The sequence below is a fragment of the Chlamydotis macqueenii genome, chromosome 8, assembly GCF_036417535.1.
Source record: "Chlamydotis macqueenii isolate bChlMac1 chromosome 8, bChlMac1.mat, whole genome shotgun sequence".
Classification (NCBI taxonomy): domain Eukaryota; kingdom Metazoa; phylum Chordata; class Aves; order Otidiformes; family Otididae; genus Chlamydotis; species Chlamydotis macqueenii.
In genome coordinates this window covers 2,732,643-2,747,523 of record NC_141563.1, presented here as the reverse complement: position 1 = coordinate 2,747,523, position 14,881 = coordinate 2,732,643, and the positions used below count along the sequence as shown (strand labels likewise).

General features: G+C 50.2%; 2 protein-coding genes across 2 annotated transcripts; one reads left to right on the top strand and one right to left on the bottom strand.

Annotated features, from left to right (window-relative positions):
• Window positions 1-788: 788 nt before the first annotated feature.
• On the bottom strand, window positions 789-13,396 carry LOC147599851 (olfactory receptor 14C36-like). Its single transcript, XM_086753679.1, has 2 exons — window positions 13,210-13,396; window positions 789-1,744 (listed from the first exon to the last, which is right to left on the bottom strand). The coding sequence occupies exons 1-2, from the start codon at window positions 13,394-13,396 to the stop codon at window positions 789-791; spliced, it is 1,143 nt and encodes a 380-aa protein (XP_086609805.1).
• Window positions 13,397-13,590: 194 nt separating this feature from the next.
• Window positions 13,591-14,526, top strand: LOC147599850 (olfactory receptor 14A16-like). Its single transcript, XM_086753678.1, has one exon. The coding sequence runs from the start codon at window positions 13,591-13,593 to the stop codon at window positions 14,524-14,526; it is 936 nt and encodes a 311-aa protein (XP_086609804.1).
• Window positions 14,527-14,881: the final 355 nt, after the last annotated feature.

Here is a 14,881-nt window from a genome sequence, read left to right as displayed (position 1 = left end):
CCTCAGTGTCCATCCCCATCAGCCCTCCTTCGTTTGTAGTCCCCCAGTGCCCAGATCCAGCCAAGCCCCAGCTGTGTCCATGCAAGGGCTCACCAACAGCCCTGCTCTAGGGTGGCCAAGGTCTGGGTGAGAAGAGCGGCTGGGCAGGGCTGGCTTTTCCCCCAGCACAGGTGCTGAGACCAGCAGGAGGATGGAGATGGCCACACAGCAAAAGCACCCATAAACTGGTGTGAGTGGGCAGTGCTAGAAACATCTGACAGAGGAGGCTGGGGGGTGACAGGTGCCCTGGGGCACCTTCTTGGACTCTCCATTCCACCAAGGGAACGGTGTTTTCCTGCACTTGTCTGTCTCAGCTGCCTTCCAGGAGACTGGGCTGTGCACCACACACCCACTGCAGTGTGTCCTCACCCTGCATGGTCAAACATCTACGCTAACATTGGTGTTGGCCTCTCCCATGTGACAACTGTGCCCTTGGCTCCTGAATCCCTTCTGCCTGCTGGAGCTGGGACCCAACCTCCAGAGGAGATCTGAGAGATGAGAGTAGGGGCAAATGACTATGTTCCAGCTGCTTTATGTATGCAATGAGACCAGTTCCTTCTGTAACTTGGGTTTACAAGAGAGAAAAAAGAGGTCTGAAAATTAAGAAGAAGTTGTATGAATAATACATAATTACAACTAATATTATCACAACTTTGAAAAACAAATACAAAATTAAAAAATAGAAGAGCAGAAGATAGACTGGGATTTTACTGCATTCCTGGGAGTTATATGTAGATGGTGAGTACTTATTAATGATGGAAGAATATGGATTTGTACACCCTCCTCCGGGTATCCTTGAGCTCCTGGTTCCTCATGCTGTAGATGAGGGGGTTCACTCCTGGAGGCACCATCGAGTACAGAAATGACACCCCCAGGTTCAGAGATGGGGAGGAGATGGAGGGGCGCTTCAGGTAGGCAAACACGGCAGTGCTGAGAAACAGGGAGACCACGGCCAGGTGAGGGAGGCACGTGGAAAAGGCTTTGTGCCGTCCCTGCTCAGAGGGGATCCTCAGCACAGCCCTGAAGATCTGCACATAGGACACAACAATGAACACAAAACAGACAAATGCTACTGAGAGACTAACTACAATAACCCAAACTTCCCTGAGGTAGGTGTCTGAGCAGGAGAGCTTGAGGATCTGGAGGATTTCACAGAAGAACTGGTCCACAGCATTGCCCTGGCAGAGTGGCAGTGAAAATGTATTGGCCGTGTGCAGCAGAGCATGGAGAAACCCACTGCCCCAGGCAGCTGCTGCCATGTGGACACAAGCTCTGCTGCCCAGGAGGGTCCCGTAGTGCAGGGGTCTGCAGATGGCAACGTAGCGGTCATAGGCCATGACAGTGAGAACATAAAACTCTGCCACGGCCAAAAAGACAAATAGAAAGACTTGTGCAACACATCCCATGTAGGAGATGGCCCTGGTGTCCAAGAGGGAATTGGCCACGGCTTTGGGGAGAGTGGTGGAGATGCAGCCCAGGTCAAGGAGGGAGAGGTTGAGGAGGAAGAAGTACATGGGGGTATGGGGGTGGTGGTCGCAGGCTATGGCAGTGATGATGAGGCCGTTTCCCAGGAGGGCAGCCAGGTAGATTCCCAGGAAGAGCCAGAAGTGCAAGAGCTGCCGCACCCGTGTGTCTGCAAATGCCAGGAGGAGAAATTCAGTGATGGAGCTGCTGTTGGACACTTCCTTCCTCCGAACATAGGAGTCTGTCGAAGCAAGACAAGAGAGTTAAGGGTTAGGATTGACTTCTCAGAGGAAATCTTACTCAATTTCTCATAGAACAATCACGCCCCCCCCAGCCTCTGTCCTTCCAGAAAGACCGTCATGCAGCACCCTGGCTGAGCTCTAGGTTCTGCTGGCTGAGGGTGCAATGGGGAGCAGAGGGTTCTGCTGTGGGCTCCTGAGGAGTCAGTGCTGCTGTGCACCAACAGGCAGATAGGAACCAGGAGTGATCTCTGTTTAAATCCCCTCATGAAATCAATGACATTTCAGCACTGTCCCTCCCAACTCACCCGGCTGCAGAGCAGAGCTGTGGGGGGTGGTTATGTTTCTTTTGTTCCTGCCCCCCGTCCCACCTGAGGAGGGTTTGCTGAAGGCAGACATCCCTGGCATCTCTACTACACTGCAGGTGCCATCCTGAGAGCCCTGGGAGGCAAAGGGACAGAGCCTTGGTGCACAGGGAGGACAGACAGTATGTCCATCCGTCCTGCTGTCAGCTGCCCTGGGCTCACACCTCTCTGAGCCAGAAGATGGAACCCAGTTTAAAATGCAGATGATCTCCACACTCCCCTCTCCAGGGAAGAGCTGTCAGCTCCTGGATGCCCTAAAGATGGGGTGTCCTTAACAGAGAGCCAGCTTCATCCCCACCCTCTGGACTGCATTGCCCAGAGACCCAGGGAAGCCCTGCTCTGGAGCATGTCCTCCTCCTCCTCCACACTGGAGAGAGATCTCTGTGGGCTGTGGCAGCTGGACGAGACCCCTCCAGGAAGCTCCTGTTCATTGCCCTGCAGCCAGAGACTTACCGTGCAGAGGGCTGTTGAAGGTTTCTCCTCCAGTGAGCTCTTAGCCCAGGCCGCCTTTAACCTCTCTCTGCCCTGCCTGTCCCCACTCAGTGCCTGCAGCAGTGCCCTCAGCCCTGCTGCGCTTGGCAGAGCAGCTGCTCCTGGGCAGAGCTGTCTCTCTGCCGTTCTGCCTCCTTGCCGTGAGCAACCTGTGTCCCAGGGGCCTGGAGCAGCTCAGCAGCAGAGGACCAGCCCAAGGCATTTTAATGACCTCTCTGGTGGGTTTGGGGCCAAGTCCATGAACCTGAGACACAGTGAGGAAGTTGAGGAAACCTCTCCAGAAGTCAAAGTCAGACACAAACTCCAAAGTTTCTTGGAGCCGTAATGGGTCCCACTGAGGGACGTTACTGACAAAGCCTCCCTGGGGCTGGTGAGAGCACAAACCTGGAGGCAGACGTGACAGGGAAAGGAAATGTAGAGGTGGCTCTGATGCTGAGCAAATCTGAAAGTGCATTATCTCTTTCTTATTTTGTTTCTCACTGTGAAGAACAGCTTCACCACCACTGAAACCATGCACTGAAGCACTCTCAGGCTACTCCTGTACTGTCTGGAGCATCCACAATGTTGGGCTAAAGAAGCCCATGTTCCTCAGCCATCCCACACAGGTCATGTGCACCAGGTTCCAAATACCACCTCTACAGACCTCCGCTGGTCACTCTCCAGTTCCTTCCTACTTCTTTGAAATGGGGAGCCCCACACTGCGACACACTTGTCTGTGTGGGACCACAGCCGTTCTGAGATGGGTGGGACGATACCTCAGGTTGTCTGGGTGGCCCATGCTCCTCCTAATGCAGCCTTGTATGTAGCTGGGCTTCTTCATGGTGAGCACATATGGTGTCCTTCATAGTGCCCACCACTTTCTCCTCAGAGCCCCTGCTCAGTCAATCAGATTGCAGCCTGCCCTGATGTATTTGGTTAATCTCTCCACTCTGTGGGACTGGACACTAGAATCATAGAATCATAGAATGGTTAGTGTTGGAAGGGACCTTGAAAGGTCATCTAGTCCAACCCCCCTGCAAGGAGCAGGGACATCCCCAACTAGATCAGGTTGCTCAGAGCCTCATAGAATCATAGAATGGTTAGGGTTGGAAGGGACCTTCAAAGGTCATCAAGTGCAACCCCCCTGCAAGGAGCAGGGACATCCCCAAGTAGATCAGGTCGCTCAGAGCCTCATCCAGCCTGGCCTTGAACGTTTCCAGGGATGGGGCCTCCACCACCTTTCTGGGCAACCTGTTCCAGTGTTCCATAACTTGCATTATGAATTTTTTTTTCCTAATTTCCAGTGTAAATCTACCTCGCTCTATTTTAAAAACATTACTCCTTGTCTTATTGCAACAGGCCCTACTCCTTGTAAAACTTCCAGAGGTTTCTGTTGGCCAAAGCCCAGAGTTTCTCCAGGTTCCCCTGCACTGAGCCAACTGTTCATGTTTGTGTGCAGATGGCTCACCATGATGGTGGTGTCTCTCACAAGGTAACAGCAGGAGCAGTTGCAGGGCACTACAAAAAACACCTCCAGGAGAAACTGTGGGGTCTGGGGGATCTACAAGTCACAAGGCCACAGGTCTGTGCTCGGAGGGGAAGTTGCCCTTTATGGGAGAGAGCAGCAGGAGGGCCTGGAGTTCTGCCTGGGGACAATGAGTCAGCTGAGAGCTGAGTGGTCAACATGAGAGGGCAGAACAACATGGGCAACGTTGGGGATGGTGGATGTCTGGTGGTGACCCCTTGATCAGGAAAAGGAAGTAGATGAGTCCTTCTTCAGGGAATTGGAAGAAGCCTCATGTTTGCAGGCCCTGGTCCCAAAAGCAGATCTAAACTATCCCAGTATTTTGTGAAGGGGCAACATAGCCAGGCGCAAGCCGTCCAGGAGGTTTTTGGAGCACAATGATGACATCTTCCTGACAAGGGTGACTGAGGAGCCAGAGAGGTGAGGTGCCCAGTGGGACTTCATACGTACATTTGTATGTGTGTGTGCTTGTGTGGGCCTGGGGAACGGGGGGGATGAGGGGATCCCAGGGCCAGCTGCTGGATAGACAGAGGGTCTAAAACCAGCTCCTGGAGGGAACCACACTGTGTGTGTGTCTGCAGAGTGCTATGAACATTTCCCCCCCAATTATGCAAATCAGCCTTTATAGTATGCAAGAATTTTAACCTGAGAGAGGGAGAGAGACAGAGAGATTTCACATTGTGTACGGATTACTCATGCGCAAGCAAGAAAACTGACGGACACCAGCTCCTCACAAGAACCTGAAGGACAGTCTGGACCTGAAAACAAAGACTTTACTTCTCGGAATCTCAGAGCTGTGCATGAGGAATAAAAGACACCCCTGCAACTCACCGCCAGCACGCCAGTCCCTCTAACACAGCTTTGAGACCCTCCCAGTGTCTGGCACCACAGACAAGGAACCATAGCAAGAGCAACTCCAGAGACATCTGGATCAATCATCGTCAATCTGTGATGATGACACAGAAATACAGTTGCTTTGCAAAGTTTTATTATGATTAGTAATCAGGAGTGTATTTGTTAATTAGTGATTAGTCAAATATTGTTGTATGTCAATGTCTGAAGGCTCTAAGTACCCCATGTGAACCAGATTTGAGGTGCCCCAGTTTGGCTGGACCACTCATGAACATGAGTAAATATTCACTCTGGTAATTCTGTATGTGCATCCTAGGTTCTCAGTCAGCATTGGCCAGTTGGGAATTTTTGTAACACTTTGGAAACCCAGAAAGGACACAGCCGACTCACCTGGTCCAGTGTCTCTCTCCCATGCGTACCCCGTGACCTGCACTGTTGGCTTGTTGCCGAGTTCCTCTCAAGAGACACAGGCACAGGGTGATGAGTGAAGTGTGGAGCTTGTTTGGAAGTAAGGAGGTGATTTTGGAATAATGGGATGCAGAGGAAGGATAGTGGAAGATTCACCAGCACATTAATTGCTGCAACACTGGAACCTGATGGGATGGCTGAGTCACCAAAAAGCCAAGCCGTGTGTCAGGAAATTTGGTCAGGAGTGACTGCCTTTGGTGATGTGAACCAAACGTGGCCGCACTCTGGTTCTTTTGATTACGCTGAGTTAATTATGCCAGCAATGGCAGATCTGGTTCCCATCACAAGAAGTGGCTCTTGGTATGTCTGGGATACTAACAGGGATCAAAGCAAATGTTCCCCTCCAGTGTGGAGAAAAAGTAGGGCTGTGAACAAATGGGAAAAATAGCATCTCTTTACATTCCAGAACTATTAAATCTCAGAGAGGTTTCCCCTCCAGGTTGGAAATTGAGTAAAAGTCTCTGTCTGAACAGGAAAATCAGGGACGTGCCACATCCAGCTCCACCTGCCCATGCTACTGCTCGCTCTTCTGCTTTTGATCTGGTTTCGGCTCCAGCTGCTGCTTCCTTCTGGTGTGCAAACAGCTCTCCAACAAGAAATAAAAGAGCTGGGACCAGAACCTGGTCAGCTTTCTGTGGGAACAGCCTACATGCCATTTGCACCTGCTGATTTGGGTTTGGGGTAACAAGTGCCCAGAGTGGGATGCTACAGAGAAGGTGATGCAAACTGTAGGTGGCATCTTTGGCATCTCTAGCCCTCTGTGGGCTGACATGCAGGGAGTGTTTGAGACTCTTTTCACTGCTGATGACAGAATTGAAATCTGGGAAACAATTAGCAAATGGGCCTGTGGAGCACAGGGCAGAACTCCATGGCCAACCAGTGACCCAGGTCAGTCCCTCAAATTTACCAGCCAATAGAGATACACTGTGAACCGTGACAGGAGATTGTCAGAGTTGTTAGAACTGGCAGGAAGGAAGACTGTAAATTGGGCTAAGATCTGAGGATGCCATCAAGGATATGCTGAACATCCTTCTCAATATTACACCCAATTGGTTAAACAAGTGAGTGTGTTTAGAGGAGTCAGCCCTGGAAATGAGGAAAATCAGACTTTGATGGTCTCTTTCTTTGTAGATCAGGCAGCCTCACATATTAAGAAATATTTTTCTAAGCCCAGGATGGCCGGGCAAAGGCTTGGGTAAAATTGCATTGCTACATTCATGTTTAATGGAAAAGATGAAAGACAGCTGAAGCAAAACCCTCAGAAAGAAGAGGCACACAAAGCTCGTCTGTTGGCAGCAGCATTGAACAATAATCCTAGGTTGAGAGGACAGGGAGGGAGAGATTTCCAAGGTGGAGGCCGAGGAAAAAATGTTAGAAGCACTGGATCTCTAAGAAGAGGAGACTGTTGTAAACTGTTGTCAGAATCCTGGACAACAAGGCCATCGGAAACGGGAGTGCCCAGGATGACAAAACCCAAGGTAAAACTGCAGAACAAAACCCAGGCCTCCCTAAAGGACCCCTCGCTGCTGCGGTGCAATCTTTCCTTGCTGTACGCAAAAAGGACAGCTCGGTGTCACCCAGGATTGGCAGTTAGCAGGGACCTACGGTGCGGTCACTCCAGGAGTCTCTCAATATGATTTTCTTTATGCTTCTTCTTCTTATGAGAATCTTACATCTTTTCATTGATGAACATAAATATTCCTGACTGATAGATACAGGGGCAAAGTTTTCTTCTTTAAACCACTGTGCTTAGCCATCTGGAGTCTTGATAACTTTCAGTATTTACTTGGGGAAAGATATAGCTAACATGAGCAAGATTCCCATCAAAGCTCTCTTGTTTTCTCCATTATTTTTCTAAAATTTTAGTAGAAAATCTGCAGTATGTTGGGTTTTTAAAAAATTAGAACTGTTTTTGGTATATGATGTGAAGGATTCATTAGGAATCTTATGTAGCTGACACCTGTACCTTCCTGTGTCCCTTGCTGAGAAGGGCCCTCGGGCTTCTCCACATCAGATACAGTTTTGTAAGAGAAGTGTAAAGTATCTGGGTTTCATTCTCCTACAAGGAGAGGTCATTAACTTGAGGAACGTACTAGAGCCAGTAAAAATTGTGGCAGTAAAAACACGGACTGCGTGGATGGTGTTCCAGAGACCTTTATTGTTAGTCAGCGTTTTACACTCTAAATTACACACGAAGTGCACACACTTAATTATCCAATTTGATTGGTAGGAATATACTATTCACATGCCTTGTGCTTTATTTGGATTGGTTATAGTTTTTTTGTTGTCTTTAATATTTTTGCCTCTGGTATTTTCTTATCTTGTTCTAGTTGCTGTTTTTTGTTGTTGAGCAAGCGGTGTTGAGGGACATAGCCCAAATTCGCCAATGACAAACAGCTGTGCTGCACTTTCTGCCTCCACAATGCAAAATAAAAAATAGAACAACAAAAGACAGACTAGAACTTTACTGTATTCCAGGGACTTATATGTAGATGATTGGGTCCTTATTAATGATGGAATAATGTGTATTCATATACTCTCTTCAGGGCATCCTTGAGCTCCTGGTTCCTCCTGCTGTAGATGAGGGAGTTCACTGCGGGAGGCACCACTCAGTACTGAACTGCCAGAAATAGATTTAGAACTGGGGAGGAGATGGAGATGCTTTTGTTGTTGTGCTTCTTGTAGATACTGATATTCCTGGGGAAATCACAGAAACATTTGAAGGAAAATGGAAGGATTACCATCTGAGTAGCCCTGCAGTGAACTGACTCCTCTTTGCCAATGTCTCATTTTGATTGCACACTGTCTAAACCTGAAATATTTTGGAAGTAGTGTAAAAAGTGCTGAGCAGGAGATGACAATCACTTCTTCTGGCTGTGGTGCTCCTCATGCAGCCCTGGATGCTGTTTGCCACCTACTCTGCTGGTCATGTTTTGCCTCATGAAACTGAAGGACCACCACAGCCTTTTCCCACAGAGCTGTTGCCCAGCCACACAGCTCCTGGCCTCTGTCACTGCACCCTGGAATTCCCCTGCTCAGTCCTTGGGTCTTTTTAGAAGATGGATGCAAGTTTTGCTTTTTGCTTTCTCCAGTCTTTATGACCTCACAAAATGTCTCGGAACAGCCTTGCTATGACATCATCCTGGTCTCTCAGCATCCTAAGATCCATCCCATCTCGTGTAACGGACTCTTAAGGACTGACCTTACCTAAGTAACCTCTGACTCCATCTCCATCCACTGCTGTGTTTTGGCTGGGCTCTGCCTTTTAGGCACACACATCTGAGAGACCTTGCTGGAGAAGACAAAGGCCAAGAGTACCTCAAACCTATCTATTCCTCCTCTTACTAAACCCAGCAGTGGCCACACATTCTCTTCCTTTCTTCTTTCACTTTTCCTCAAGTAGGAACAGCTGATTGTTGTGCCCCTGAACTCCATTGCAAGCGTCAACTCTGGATATTTAGTAAAATCAACCCTCTTTCTGAATTCCTTCTTTAAGTCTCTGCATCTATCTCCTGTACACCTCCTTGTTTCTATAGTGCTTTCCCAGGAATTTCCTGCTTCCTCAAGCTTCTCTCCTGAATATCTCTTATTGTTTTCCTGACTATTGGTGTAGACGGCCCTTCTATGCTGCTCACATGGGCTCCCTCACTACAAATCACAAGACTAGGACACAGCCTCCTCCTTGGAGGTCCAGCATCTGCACTTTTCTATTTTCTTTCCTCATTCTTCTTGGGAGGTGAGACCCCATTGTTTAACAATTGTGGCAACTATGGCTGACTGTGGCTTTCACATCTGTGACCAGATCTTCCCTCTTTGTGAGTAACAGATGCAAATGAGTTTCACCATTGTTGGCCTATCTGACACCTGATCTATATAGACCTGTGCCCCAGACTGTCTCAAGACCCTCCAGCAACCTTCACAATATTTTGCATCCTGGTTTGCTCCCCTTCCAGGTAATCCCAGGGTCACTGCTCATTTAGTTCTCCCTGGAGACTTGAATGGGTTTTTTGTCTCCCACAGCAGTATCACCTTTACCAGTGTCTCCTCTGATCCTCAACCAGCTTGTGAGGATCACATGTGTCATCCCAGCTTGTCCATCCCAGAGACAAGCTCCACGCATCTAAACAGCTCCTTTGCACTGAGCACACCCACCTCCTGATCTTTCTGGCCTGATGATCCTAATCATCCTGTACCCACCCATCACAGCACCCCAGCCATGTGACCTGTCCCAGCACCCCGCAGCCATTATTCCCTCTGGCATAGTTCAGCCCTGATTTGGTCCAGACTACACAGTCTTTCTCCCACTCCTCCTACTGTCCAGTGGGACAGAAGGGAGAACTGGTAAACAAACAAACAAACAGCAAAAACACAAGAGTTGAGAGTGAACAAAAAGTAATTTTAACAGCAATAACAAAGGAAAACAAAACAGTAATGGAATACAAATACAGTACAATGGCTCACCACAAATCTCCACAGCTGGTTTATTCCAAATAGCAAGGAGACTCCCTTCAACACCCTCCTCACTTATATACTAAGCATGATGTCAGATGGGATGGAATTGCCCTTGGGCTAATTTGAGTAAATTAACCCCAGCTGTTAGCTAATTAGTTAATTATCCCAGCTGGGTGCCCCAGCCATAAGGGCTACCAGCTCCAGTTCTCCACCCAGCTTAGGTGAATATTAACTCTATCCTAGCCAGAACCAGAACACCCTGAAAGTAGAATGAAGAGATGGCAAAGGTGAAGCTGATCTCAGCAAGGAAGAGAGGATTTTGAAAGTGGTTTTGGGTGAGGACATCCTGTGATACAGGAACATCGTGAAAGCTGTTGGATGAATCCATGATGGTATCATCAATGGGAAGGTTAACCGATGGGGAGAGAAGAACCAGGAGGGTTTGAGAGTGACGGAACACTTGCAGAGACCTCCGTGGGAGATGTTTTGTGTTCATGTGCTGTCATACGTCTCCTGGATGGAGAAGGGACAGACCTTGTGCCTCTGCAGCGGTGGGATTCAGTCACTGGGCAAAGGCACTGAATTGGTCTGAGATGCCCTGGCTGGTGCCCGTCACACCGCTGCTCTGAATGGGGCTGGGCTTCCTGCACAGGGCCGCTGCTGTCTGTGCCAGCTGCATGCAGCTGTGCTGCAGAGCCCTGGTGTCTCGCGTAGCACTACAAGCCCATGCTTGGCCATCAAACCCACATTCAACTGCCCTGATTGAGGTCAGGCAGAGGAAGGACGTATGTGGGACAAGTGCCATTCTACCCAAAGGACAGGTGGAAAATACAGCTGATGGTGAAGAGAAAGGGAAACTGTCCTGCCTAAAACTGAACTGTGAAAACATGATTCTGGAAGATAAATCTGAGTATGGTAAAAAAAATACAATGCTAGAAATAAAGAAAAGTACACTGCTGGAAAGAACTCTCTCTCCCCAGCTGAGGGATCATCAGTGATGGCTTCAGGCTGTTTCCCAGCAGGTTCCCCTGCAGCCCCAGGGACAGCTGGAGGGAGCCCAGAGGGGACAGAGAAAGTGCTGCCTTGGGCTGGGCCTCTGCTGCTGAGCTGGGCCGGGCTCCTGGGATGGAGGGAGCTGCTGGTAACAGGGCAGCGCTGCAGAGAGACAGCTCTGCCCAGGAGCAGCTCCTCTGCCAAGCGCAGCAGGGCTGAGGGCTCTGCCTGCAGGAGCTGAGGGGAGAGGAGCGAGGCACAGGGAGGTGAAAGGCAGCCTGGGCTGGGAGGAGAGAGGAGAGCTCACTCGGAGAAAAATCTTCACAGCACTTTTCAGGGTAAGTCTCTGACTCCAGGGCAACGCATCTGTGGTTCCTGCTAAAGCTGGCGCAGCCCACAGCCTGTGGGATCTGTCAGGAGGATTCTCACAGTTTCCCCAGTGTAGAGAAAAAGGACGTGCTTTGGAGCAGAGATTCCCGGCTGCACTGTCAGAGGGACAGAGCATGTCGGCTGTACTTCAGAACAGGGTCCCTGCAACCCAGGGTGCCGTGTGCCACAGCAGGGATTTTTATCTTGCCAGGGTTGGCATTCATCTATCCCAGAGAGCTCTGAACAGTGCTGTGGGGAGAATTTGTTAGTAGAAGCAGCAACTCCTGGCAGTAGAGCGTCCTTTTTCTGTGAAGAGGTTGCTGCCTTGGTCAAGGCTGCTCACAGCTTCAGATCACCCCAGGACATTTCTGAGGGGGCTTTTCAAGAGCAAGGTCAAGGCAAAGTTACTGTAAATCTAAGGATCTCCCTGAGTTTGTATTTTTAGTTTCTTTTTGACAGGCGGTGAACAGGTGAAAAAAGGAATAAATGGAAAAAGGAGCTGTCAAGTTGGAAGAACTTACTAAGACTCCTGAGCTGTAACTGTGAGTGGTCAGCTGGTCTGCTAAGAGCCTCCTCAGGTGCCTTCAGCCACTCCTCTGCCCAGGGACAGCACCAGCATCACCCTTGCTGCACCCAGCAGGGTTGTCCTGCCCTGGCCTTTGGAACCTCCAAACAGGAACAGGCACCCAGCCAGGGCCCTGCAAACAGGCAGGTGTGTGTAGGGCCAGGGTGAGTGCACAGAGGTTGGGATGGGGTCTGTGAGTGCTGACAGGGAAAAGAGATCAGACAGGGAAACAGCTGCCAGGAGGAAAATCCCCAGGCATCAGGTTTACGATGAAGGAATGAGGGGACACAGAAACCAGAAATGTTGTGGGAGGGAGAATTCAGAAATCTCTGTATCATCCCCTCCAGGGCAGACCCCTTCCTCTGAGCAAGCCCCCTGGCCTCCTCTCCCACCCACCCAAGCCTCTGCCCTCAGGGCTGTGGGGTCCCAGCCATGAACCCCCTCCTCTGCAGCCAGAGCTCCAGCAGAGCCGTGCTGCAGCTCTCCAGCCACGTGCCCACGGCCCTCTGCAGAGCACAGGGGCTGAGAGCAGCTGCCCGGCAATGGTGGTGTCGGGGAGGGGGCACGCACAGCTGGGGGAGGGGGACGCTGTCCCCAGTGCCCGCCTGCCTCTGCCCTGTCCTCTCTCAGCCGCACCCTGGCTGTATTTGCCCTTGTGCCTCCACCTCTCTGTGGTGCTGCTGCTGGGACCTTGTTCTTGCTGTCAGGCTGTCTGGGGAGGGGAGTTCCAGCTGCAGAGTCACCCCCTGATCTTGTGGGTCCTTTCCTGCAGCTGTGTCCATGGGAACAAGTGTCCCAGCTTTCACCTGTGGGGCTGTGGGCACTGCAGGCTGTGGGGCTGGGGCATCAGCTGCTTTTCCCTCAGTGAGATATAATCATGCAAACACCTAACAGAACTTCTTGGGGTGTCCTCCCAATCTGTGAGTTTCCCTCAGAGGTGCAAAACTCTCCCATAACATCTTTGTGTTATCTGACCACTCCATAGTTCAGCACAGAGATGCTGAGGCCAAAACCCTGCTGTTGGGTTGGTGAAATGAGCCTGAGTGCTGTGGGCTAGAAGTGAGGTGCTGAGAGCTTGAGTAAGGGTTAGACATCTAGCGGTCTGCAGTGGATTCCTTTGCACTCAGCAGTGCTTGCTGGCTTTTTTTGAAACATAGCAGTGTGATTGTGTTTAATCTCAGAATGCTGTAAGCCCAGAGCCCCTGGGACTGAGGGACAGACCAGCTCCCCTCACTCTGCACTAAGCCACAGCAATTCTCTTCTCATACAAGACTCACTCTGTTCTCCCTGTATGCAGCACAAAATGCTGAGGGTTACTTACTATCATCTCAAAATAATTTTTAATTAATATAACAGAAATAATGGAAAAAAAAAGTAAAAAAGCTAAATGTTCAATCTAGCTTCTACCATTCTCGTTCCTTAGGACAGGAGGTGCAGATGCTGACAAGCCCTTCTGCATTAGGGGTGGTTTCCTCTTAGGAAGTTGGACGCCAGAGCTGGCCCCTGCTTCCACCGTTCCCATGAACTCACTGCTGCAGAGCAGGGCTGACACCTGGGCAGCCAGCGGGCAGAAGCCCAGCTCCTCATGGCACATTCAGCCAGCACCAAACCAGAGCTTCAGCAACAGAGATGAAGGAAGGTCTTCAGAAATGGAAAAAACAAAAGGGACAGATTTTATTAGGAAGGGAAGAGTCTGTACAAAACTTCTTTAGTTTGGCTCAGAAAATTCTCTCTGAGCTTGCAATGACTTTTCCTCCTTACAGGGGTTCCCATGCCTAGAGGAAGGAAATGTTCAATGGCAGCTCCATCACTGAGTTTCTCCTCCTGGCATTCGCAGACACACGGGAGCTGCAGCTCTTGCACTTCTGGCTCTTCCTGGGCATCTACCTGGCTGCCCTCCTGGCCAACGGCCTCATCATCACCGCCGTAGCCTGCGACCACCACCTCCACACCCCCATGTACTTCTTCCTCCTCAACCTCTCTCTCCTTGACCTGGGCTGCATCTCCATTATTCTTCCAAAATCCATGGCCAATTCCCTGTGGAAAACCAGGGCCATCTCCTATGCAGGATGTACTGCACAGGTCTTTTTCTTCTTTTTTCTGATGTCAGCAGAGTACTGGCTTCTCACTGTCATGGCCTATGACCGCTACGTTGCCATCTGCAGACCCCTGCACTACCGGACCCTCCTGGGCAGCAGAGCTTGTGTCCACATGGCAGCAGCTGCCTGGGGCAGGGGGTTTCTCCATGCTCTGCTGCACACTGCCAATACATTTTCACTGCCACTCTGCCAGGGCAATGCTGTGGACCAGTTCTTCTGTGAAGTCCCCCAGATCCTCAAGCTCTCCTGCTCAGACTCCTACCTCAGGGAAGTTGGGCTTCTTGTAGTTAGTCTCTTAGTAGCATTTGTCTATTTTGTTTTCATTGTTGTGTCCTATGTGCAGATCTTCAGGGCTGTGCTGAGGATCCCCTCTGAGCAGGGACGGCACAAAGACTTTTCCACGTGCCTCCCTCACCTGGCTGTGGTCTCCCTGTTTCTCAGCACTGCCATATTTTCCTACTTCAAGCCCCCGTCCATCTCCTCTGCATCGCTGGATATGGTGGTGTCATCTCTGTGCTCGGTGGTGCCTCCAGCAGTGAACCCCCTCATCTACAGCTTGAGGAACCAGGAGCTGAAAGACACAGTGCAGAAGCTGATTCAATCAGCTCTTTCTCAGAAGCATTAAGATGCACATGGCTCTACAGAAGTGATTGCAAATTCACCTCAGAATTGTTGTGTACTTTGGTCATTTTATCTGTGATAAGCATGTTTGTCCATGCCTGCATGCACTCCACTTCACCAGAGGCATGGATCCAGCCTGTCTGACCCTCGGTCTGTTCACATGTGTCTGACACAATGGTACTGTTAGCCTCCCATGTTGCATCGCTGTAATAAAAGGTAGTTTCTGCAATGGGAGTGTCTGGACGTTGGAGTATTCATCAAAAGGTGAGGTCAGGCTGAAGGAGTTGCCCCCACAGTGCTGTGCTGCTGTGCTGGGGTTCTCCATGGGATGAGGGGAGGAGGGCATGGGGCAAGGTGTT

Excerpts from the sequence above, each read along its gene's own strand:
- LOC147599850 (XM_086753678.1), top strand. The coding sequence starts at position 13,591 with ATGTTCAATGGCAGCTCCATCACTGAGTTTCTCCTCCTGGCATTCGCA.
- LOC147599851 (XM_086753679.1), bottom strand. The coding sequence starts at position 13,396 with ATGTGCCATGAGGAGCTGGGCTTCTGCCCGCTGGCTGCCCAGGTGTCA. Across the intron at positions 1,745-13,209 it reads TGTCCTAAGGAACGAGAATG|ACTCCTATGTTCGGAGGAAG; the intron begins GTAGAAGCTAGA and ends TTGCTTCGACAG.